The sequence below is a fragment of the Mustela putorius genome, unplaced genomic scaffold (genome assembly GCF_011764305.1).
Source record: "Mustela putorius furo isolate JIRA1106 unplaced genomic scaffold, ASM1176430v1.1 tig00000196_pilon_pilon_pilon, whole genome shotgun sequence".
Lineage (NCBI taxonomy): Eukaryota > Metazoa > Chordata > Mammalia > Carnivora > Mustelidae > Mustela > Mustela putorius.
This window is the reverse complement of record NW_025421310.1, coordinates 6,610,412-6,619,907: the sequence shown is the minus strand read 5'-3', so window position 1 is coordinate 6,619,907 and position 9,496 is coordinate 6,610,412. Positions and strand designations below refer to the sequence as shown.

The 9,496-nt window shown below is 42.6% G+C and overlaps 1 protein-coding gene across 1 annotated transcript; it reads right to left on the bottom strand.

The window, feature by feature from the left end:
- Window positions 1-7,845: 7,845 nt before the first annotated feature.
- LOC101694124 (cyclic AMP-dependent transcription factor ATF-4) lies at window positions 7,846-9,192 on the bottom strand. The gene has a single exon (XM_045076987.1). The coding sequence runs from the start codon at window positions 8,948-8,950 to the stop codon at window positions 7,874-7,876; it is 1,077 nt and encodes a 358-aa protein (XP_044932922.1). The 5' UTR covers window positions 8,951-9,192; the 3' UTR covers window positions 7,846-7,873.
- Window positions 9,193-9,496: the final 304 nt, after the last annotated feature.

Sequence of the window (9,496 nt, the reverse complement as noted above, 5' to 3'; positions counted from 1 at the left end):
TAGTACAGATCAACAAAACAAGGAGCTGGTTCTTTGAAAGAATTAGTAAGTTCAATAAACCCCTAGCCCGACTTATTGAAAAGAAAAGAGAAAGGACCTGAATAAATAAAATCATAAATGAAAAGAGAGAGATCACAACCAGCACTGAAGAAATACAAACAACTGAAAGAGCATATTATGAGCAACTATATGCCAACCAATTCGGTAATCTGGAAGAAATAAATGCATCCCTAGAAACATGTAAACTACCAAAACTGAAATAAGAAGAAACAGAAAACCTGAACAGACCCCAAACAGCCAATGAATTGAAGCAGTAGGCAACAATCTCCCAACAAACAAGAATCCAGGGCTGGAAGAATAGTATCTATTCTTCTCAAGTTGTTTCAAAAAATAGAAATGGGGGCGCCTGGGTGGCTCAGTGGGTTGGGCCGCTGCCTTCGGCTCAGGTCATGGTCTCAGGGTCCTGGGATCAAGTCCCGCATCGGGCTCTCTGCTCAGCAGGGAGCCTGCTTCCCTCTCTCTCTCTCTCTGCCTGCCTCTCTGCCTACTTGTGATCTCTGTCTGTCAAATAAACAAATAAAATCTTAAAAAAAAAAAATAGAAATGGGGGTGCCTGGGTGGCTCCGTGGGTAAAGCCCCTGCCTTTGGTGCAGGTCATGATCTCAGGGTCCTGGAATCAAGCCCCGCATCAGGATATCTGCTCAGCAGGGAGCCTGCTTCCCCCTCTCTCTGCCTGCCTCTCTACCTACTTGTGATCTCTCTCTCTCTCTCTCTCTCTGTCAAATAAATAAATATTTTTTAAAGATTTTATTTATTTATTTGACAGAGAGAGATCACAAGCAGGCAGAGAGGCAGGCAGCGAGAGAGGAGGAAGCAGGCTCCCCGCTGAGCAGAGAGTCCGATGCGAGGCTCCATCCCAGGACCCTGAGATCATGATCTGAGCCGAAGGCAGTGGCTTAACCCACTGAGCCACCCAGGTGCCCCAATTTAAAAAAAAAAAAAAAAATAGAAATGAAAGGAAAACTTCCAAACCCATTCTATGAGGACAGCACTACCTTGATCCCAAAATCAAGTAAAGACCTCTCTAAAGGGGCACCTGGTTGGCTCAGTGGGTTAAAGCCTCTGCCTTCAGCTGGGTCGTGATCTCAGGGTCCTGGGATTGAGCCCCGCATCGGGCTCTCTGCTTAGCAGAGAACCTGCTTCCCTTCCTCTCTCTCTGCCTGCCTCTTTGCCTACTTGTGATCTCTGTCTGTCAAATAAATAAATAAAATTTTGAAAAAAAAAAAAAAGACCTCTCTAAATAGGATAATTACAGGCCAATATCCCTGATGAACATGGATGTAAAATTATCACCAAAATACTAATATCTAGGCTCCAACAGTATATTAAAAGGATTATTCACTACAACCAAGTGGGAATTATTCCTGGGCTACAATGGTGGTTCAACATCAGCAAATCAATCATGATAAACTACATTAATAAAAGAAAGGACAAGAACCATATGATCCTCTCAATAGATGTAGAAAAAGCTATGGACAAAATACAGCACCTTTCCTGAGAAAAACTCTGCAGTGTAGGGATAAAAGGAACATCCTTCAATATCATAAAAGCCATACATGAAAAACCCACAGCAAATATCATCTTCAGTGGGGAAAAACTGAAAGCTTTTCCCCCAAGGTCAGGAACACTACAGGAATGTCCATTCTTATTGTTCAATATAGTACTGGAAGTCCTAGACTCAATAATCAGACAATAAAAAGAAAAAGCATCTTTTACATAGGCAAAAAAGAAGGGAAACTCTCACTCTTCTCAGATGACATCATACTTTGCGTAAAAAACGCAAAAACTCTGGGGCAGGCAGAACTGATAAAGGAATTCAGCAAAGTTGCAGGATATAAAGTCAATGCACCTAAGTCAGTTGCATTTCTATACACTAACAATGAGGCAGGAGAGAAATCAAGGAGTCAATTCCATTTACAATTGCGACAAAAAACATAAGATACCTGGGAATAAACTTGACCATAGAGGTAAAAAAATTACACTCTGGAAACTACAGATCATGTATGGAAGAAATTGAGAAGCACAAAAAAATGGAAAAACATTCCGTGCTCATGGTTTGGAAGTACAAATATTGTTAAAATGTCTATGCTATCCAAAGCAGTATACATTCAGGACAATTCATATCAAAATACCATTAGCATTTTTCATAGAGCTGAAACCTATGGAGTTATTCTTAGAGAATGTATTGTAAGCCCTAAAGGGTGACTGTGGAAGCAACTAAAACATCAGTGGCATTCCTGTTATTGGGCTATTGAACACAATGGCCCAGTAGGAACAGGATCCCATCATCCCTTGGGCAGGGCACAGATGAAGAGCTATGGAAGAAAATAACCCTCAACCCCCCTTCCTGCACCTGGTGATTGCTAACACAAACATCCTGCTCCTCCCTTATCTCATAACTTCCTCCCTGCCCACTGGCATAAAGGGGAGGATGCAGGCCTGTTTGACATCTTTGTACTCCTTTCCCGTGCTTTGATAACTCTGCCCTTGCTCTTCTGATAGAAAAAATTTGCCGCTTCCAGCCGGTGACAAAACAAAAATTAGGCACAAACACATCAGCTGCAAGAGATTGGGAGCAGGAGACAACAGTCGAAAAGGACTGCTGCCACGAGCAACTCCACAGTCTCCCTTTTATTAGATAGAAACAATAGCCATCAGAAGGACCGATGAAGATCAAAAGTTAGTCACTTCGTGCGGACAATCAAGGAGGAGGGTAAGGTTTATAGTTAACCAGGCACATTCAAAGGACTCCTCTAACTAACAACGGGTGCTTCTGGGAAGAGAAAGGAGCGATAACAGAAAAGGGAAGCAGGCGGTTTTCGTTCCAACCTAAGCTGACCAGGAGTTCCTGGGTGCTCAGCTTCCCTGAAGCAGGCCAGCTTCCCTGAAGCAGGCGGCAGTCCACCCTGGGCAGGCTGGGCGTCCCGGCTGCCCAAGGGGCGGCGTTCCGCCCTGAGCGAGCAGGGCATCCCCAGCTGCCCAGCTTCATGGTGGTATATCGTCCTTCTCCCCAAAGACCTGTTGCCAATATATGTATTTCTTAAGGCCATATCTAAATGTATTTGGCAACTAGTAAAATCCTCCAGGGGTTACAGTTTAAGTAACAAATAGTTCCGAAGGGCAGCAGCAAAAATTAATAATAGGAGTGCCTGGGTGGCTCGGGGGGTTAAACCCTTTGCCTTCGTTTGGCTTGGGTCATGATCCCAGGGTCCTAGGATGGAGCCCCGTATCTGGCTCTTTGCTCAGCAAGGAATCTGCTTCCTACTCCCTCTCTCTCTACCTGCCTCTCTGCTTACTTGTGATCTCTGTAAAATTAATTAATTAATTAATTAATTAAATCTTTTCAAAAAATCCTAATAATAATAAATAAAATCTATATGCAGAATTCAGATCCTCTACTCGCCCTTGCAAAGGCAGTCCTGCATTGTGACTCAGATTAGTGTCTGAGAACTTTATTTCAGTGTTTGAAAACAGGGAAAAAACAATCCTAAAATTTGTATGGAGGCAGAAAAGACCCTGAATAGACAAAGTAATGTTGGAAAAAGAAAAACAAAGCTGGAGGCATCACAATTCCCGACTTCAAGCTCTCTTGCAAAGCTACAATCATTGAGACAGTATGGTACTAGCACAAAACAGACACATGGATCAACAGAACAGGACAGAGAACTCAGAAATAGACTTTCAACTCTATAGCAACTGATCTTCATCAGAGCAGGAAAGAATATAAAATGGAAAAAAGATGTCTCTTCAACAAATGGCATTGGATATATGGAAGAGCTACATGTAGAAGAATTAAACTGGACCAATTTCTTATACTTTTATACAAAAAAATAAACTCAAAATGGATGAAAGACCTAAACATAAGGCAGGAATCCATCAAAATCCTACAGAAGAACATGGACAGTAACTTCTTTGACCTCAGCCACCACAACTTCTTGCTAGACATATCTCCAAAGGAAAGAGAAACAAAAGCAAAAAATGAACTATTGGGACTTCATCAAGATGAAAAGCTTTTGCAGAGCAAAGGAAATAGTCAACAAAACTAAAAGACCACCTACAGAATAGGAGAAGATATTTACAAATGTCTTATCAGTTGAAGGGCTAGTATCCAAAATCTGTAGAGAACTTCTCAAACTCATCACCCAAAAACCAAATATCCCAGTCAAGAAATGGGCAGAAAACAAGAACAGACATTTCTCCAAAGAAGACATACAAATGGCCATCACACACATGAAAAAATGCATAACATCCCTCGGCATCAGGAAAATACAAATCAAAACTAAAATGAGATATCATCTCACACCAATTAGAATGGCAAAAATTAACAAGTCAGGAAACCACAGATGTTGGCGAGGTTGCAAAGAAAGGGTAACACTCCTACACTGTTGGTGGGAATGCAAGCTGGTGCAGCCACTCTGGAAAACAGTATGGAGGTTCCTCAAAAAGCTGAAAATAGAGCTACCCTACGACCCAGCAATTGTACTGCTAGGTATTTATCTAAAGAATACAAGCAGTGATTTGAAGGGGCACACGCACCCCAATGTGTATAGCAGCAATGTTCATAAGAGCCAAACTATGGAAAGAACACAGTAGATGAATGGATAAAGAATATGTGGTATATATATATAACTATGTATACATACATATTACTTGGCCATCAAAAAGAATGAAATCTTTGCATTTGCAACAATGTGGATGGAACTAGAGGGTATTATGCTAAGGAAGATAAGTCATTAAGACAAATACCATATGATTTCACTCATATGTGGACTTTAAGAAATAAAACAGATGAACGAAGGGGAATAGAAGGAAAAAAATAGATGAAAATAGAGAGGGAGGCAAACCAGAAAAGACTCTCATGTTCGTTGGTTTTTGTTTTCAAGATTTATTTATTTGAGAGATGGAGAGAGAGAGAGAAAAAGAGAGAGCATAAGCCAAGGGGAAAGGCAGAGGGAGAAGCAGACTTCCCACCTCGGAGGGAGCCAGATGTGGGGCTTGATCCCAGGACCCTGAGATCATGTCCTGAGCCGCAGTCAGACACCCTGAGCCACCCAGGTGTCCCCAGAGAAAGTAATTCTAACAGTCAGTGGAGTGAAAAGGCAACCTGAAAAATGCATGGACATTTTTTGCAGAGCCTCTAGATATTAAGTATTTAACATCTAGAATATAGAAAGAACTTTTGCAGTGACAACCAAACAGCAACCAGCATTATTAAGAACTGGACGAAGTTTTCAGTGGGCACAATACAAGGAAGATATACAAATGGACAAGCATACAAAAGATGCTCAAAATCACTATTCATTAGAGAAACACAAATCAAACAGTGAGTCATCACCTCACACCTGTTCAGATCTCACTATGAAACAAGAAGAAAAACACCTACATGTGTCGGAAGGATGAGACACTGGAACCATTATGCACTGCTAGAGGAAATGCAAATGGAACAATCACTATGGAAAATGGAAAGGAGTTTCCTCAGTGCTTTTAAAATCATATTATCATATGACTCAGCCATCCCACTTGACAGTATATAGCCAAAAGAATTCAAAGCAGGATCTGCAAGAGATATTTGCACAAGCAGATTCACAGCAGCGTTACTCAAAAAGCCAATAAGTGACAGCAACAGAAATGTTCCTGAATACATAAAGAAAACATAGCATATATATTTACCAGAATAATTCAGCCTTGAAAAGAAAGACACATCTTGTTGCCTTATACAATGTGGTTAAAACGGGATGGTGTTTTGTAAAGTGAAATAAAGGAGTCACAGAAACAGATACACTATGATTTCACTTAAGTGACTGACTGATGTCACAAACAGCAGGAGGAAGGAAGGAAGGAAGGAAACAAGGAAGGAGAAACAGAGAATGCCAGGGGCTTAGAGAAAAATGTGAAAGTGGCCACTTAACAAGCATTAAGTTTCAGTTTTGCAGGACGAGAAAACTCCAGAGATTGGTTTTCCAATCATGTAAATACCTTTAACACTTTAGTTAAAAATGACTAAAATGGAAAAAAATGGTTAAAATGGTAAATTTCATGGCATATATATATATTTTTAAGATTTTATTTATTTTTTAGAAAGAGAGGGAGTGTGAATGGCAGAAGAGCAGAGGGAGAGGCACAGACAGATTCCATGCTGGGTACTCAGTGGGACGTGGGGCTCAATCCCACAAGCCTGAGATCATGACCTGAGCCCAAACCAAGAGTCAGACACTTAACTGACTAAGCCATCCAAGCGTCCCTCATGGCATTTAATTTTGATGACACTTAAGAATAAATTTGGACCCCTAAAACTGATACAGAGATAGGAGATTTTAAAAATTACCTTCAGTTGAAAAGGTATTTCTCTCTCAAAGAGAATATGAATTCATCCACAAATAGAGGATGACATTAATTCCATATCACAGCCCACCCAGGATCAACAGTATAAAACAATCACTGACAACTAACCAAGATAAGGAAGTCTAAGTCATGAACCAACAGTGTATGGGTAATATTTATACAAATATGCACATAATTTTATTGGCAATGGACATATGGCTGATTCATATTTGAACTAAACCCTACACTGTCTTCCAAGTCCTGAGTTGAAAAGGGTTATCTAAAACTATAAAACATAGGGACGCCTGAGTGGCTCAGTTGGTTAAGCGGCTGCCTTCGGCTCAGGTCATGATCCCAGTGTCCTGGGTTTGAGTCCCACATCGGGCTCCTTGTTCGGCAGGGAGCCTGCTTCTCCCTCTACCTCTGCCTACCTCTCTATCTGCCTGTGGTCATGCTCTCTCTCTCTAACAAATTAGTAAATAAAATCTTTAAAAATAATAAAACTATAAAACACAGATTAAAAAAACACAATTCATTAATGCTGTGGGAACTATCATTAAAAATGAAGTTTTTTTTATTGAGTTGTAAAACAAGAATAAGAGGGGCACCTGGGTGACTCAGTGGATTAAGTCTCTGCCTTTGGCTCAGGTCATGATCTCAGGGTCCTGGGATCGAGCCCTGCATTGGGCTCTCTGCTCAGCGGGGAGTCTGCTTCCCCCTCTCTGTCTGCCTACTTGGGATCTGTATCTTGCTGTCAAATAAATAAATAAAATAAAAAAGGAAATTTTCACTGAAAAAATTCTGAAACAAATATTCCATCATAAAAGGATCCTTCCATATAGTTATCATTTTAAACAGATTGGACACTGAGAAAAAGCACACATTTAAAGCACTAGCATATGTTATATGGCACAAATTTCTCAGAAAATTATGGTCAGTTATTAAAATGCTGTAATAAAAATTTTATGGATAAGCATTTAAATAACATTAGAGGGTTTTTTAAAAAGGTTTTATTTATTTATTTGACAGAGAGACACAGCGAGAGAGAGGGAACGCAAGCAGGGGGAGAGGGAGTGGGAGAGGAAGGAGCAGTCTCCCCGCTGAGCAGAGAGTCTAATGTGGGGCTCAATCCCAGGACCCTGAGTTCATGACCTGAGCCAAAGGCAGATGATCAACGACTGAGCCACCCAGGTGCCCCACATTAGAGAATTTTTAAAGAGAGTCTCAGGGGCATCCAGTCAGTTAAGTGCCTGACTTTTGGTTTCAGTTCAGGTTGGGATCTCAGGGTCCTGAGACTGGGCCCCATGTCCAGCTCTGCACTCAGTGCACTGTCCGCTTAAGACTCTCTCTTCCCCTCCCTCTGCCCTTCCACCCTACCCACCCCTGTTCTCACTCTAAAATAAATAAGTACATCTTTTTTTTTTTTCTTTCACTACACAATAATTTATTACGACACAGCTTCAGAGCAAGCACACACTCCTGACTACCCCAACTAGGGGACCCTTTTCTTCTCCCTTGCCTTTCGGACCTCTTCTATCAAATCTTTCAGATACTGGATATCCTTGGCTAAAGACTCTGCCCGCTCTTTCAGAGCCTCATTCTTCTTTTCCAGCTCTTTGCACTCGCCAATGAGGGCCTCCTGCTCTGCCCTCTTCTTCTGGCGGTACCTAGTGGCTGCTGTCTTGTTCTGCTCCATTTTTTTCAGCTTCTTATCTAGTTTCTCAACCTTTACTTTTGCTGCTGTCTTCTCTCCAGGAGGATCATAGGGTTTGGGGCGGGCAGAACCACAGAGGAAACCTGGAGACAGCAAGCTCCTATTTGGAGAGCCCCTGGAGATAGAGGGGCTATGCTGTGGGGACCCCAGATAGGACTCAGGACTCATACAGATGCCGCTATCATTATCTGAGGGGGCATGCTCCTCCTTGATGCACTGAGGGATCATGGTAATGTAAGCAGTAGAGTCTGACTTTCTATCTCCTTCAGAAATATCCACTTCACTGCCCAGCTCTAAACTAAAGGAATGATCTGGAGTGGAGCACAGCGCCCCTGGGGAGAGAGGAAGTGATTGCAGGAAGGTAAAGGGGGCAATCTGGTCTGTTTTGGGTAAACTTTCTGGAAGATGGCCAATTGGGTTCACCGTCTGGGGGGGCTCCTTATTTGTCTCCTGGACTAAGGGGTGGAAGAGATCACACGTGTCATCCAACGTGGCCAAAAGCTCATCTGGCATGGTTTCCAGGTCATCTATACTGAACAGAGAATCAAAATCAAACTCCTTCAGATCCATTTTCTCCACCATCCAATCTGTCCCAGAGAAGGCATCCTCTTTGCCGTTGTCTGAGGCACTGACCAACCCATCCACAGCCTGCCATTCCCAGGAGCCCACCTTAGCCTTGTCGCTGGAGAACCCATGAGGTTTGAAGTGCTTGGCCACCTCCAGGTAGTCGTCTAAGAGACCTAGGCCTTCCTCAGCCCCCAAACCCGACTGGTCGAAGGGGGACATCAAGTCCCCCACCAACACCTCGCTGCTCAGGAAACTCATCTCGGCCATGTCGCGGGACTTTACTGGCATCGAGGAATGTGCTTAATTCGAAGATGTCTTTGTCGGTTACTGCAACGCTGCTGCTGAATGCCGTCAGAAGCGCCATGGCTTAAGCCGCTGGGGGGTGCCGCTGCAGAGCCTGGTGCTGCTGCCGCCGCTGCAAAGGCCAATGCTGCCGCAGGCACTGCTGCCTCTAATACGCCACGGCGGCCGAGGACCCTGCGGGGATTGGAGGAGGGAAGGCACGCACTTGCGGAAAAGATCTACATAGGAGGGCGGGAGAAAAAGAAAATGCATAAGTACATCTTTTAAAAAGAGTTCCACTTTAAAACAGAATGCCAAGGTCGTAGTCTCCCTTCAGAAGCAACAACAAACATTTCTGAATAAAGAAAGACCATGATTGTTGTAAAATATCCTGAATATCACTGCTATGTAAAATACACATTTGGGCATTAGTTATACTGCAATTCAGTTACATTTTGAGAACATTATTTCAAGTAGCACTTCCCAAATCCCATTTTAAGGTGTGGTCTCCTGCTTGACCTTCGCACCTCACCTGTGTCACCTGCTTTACTC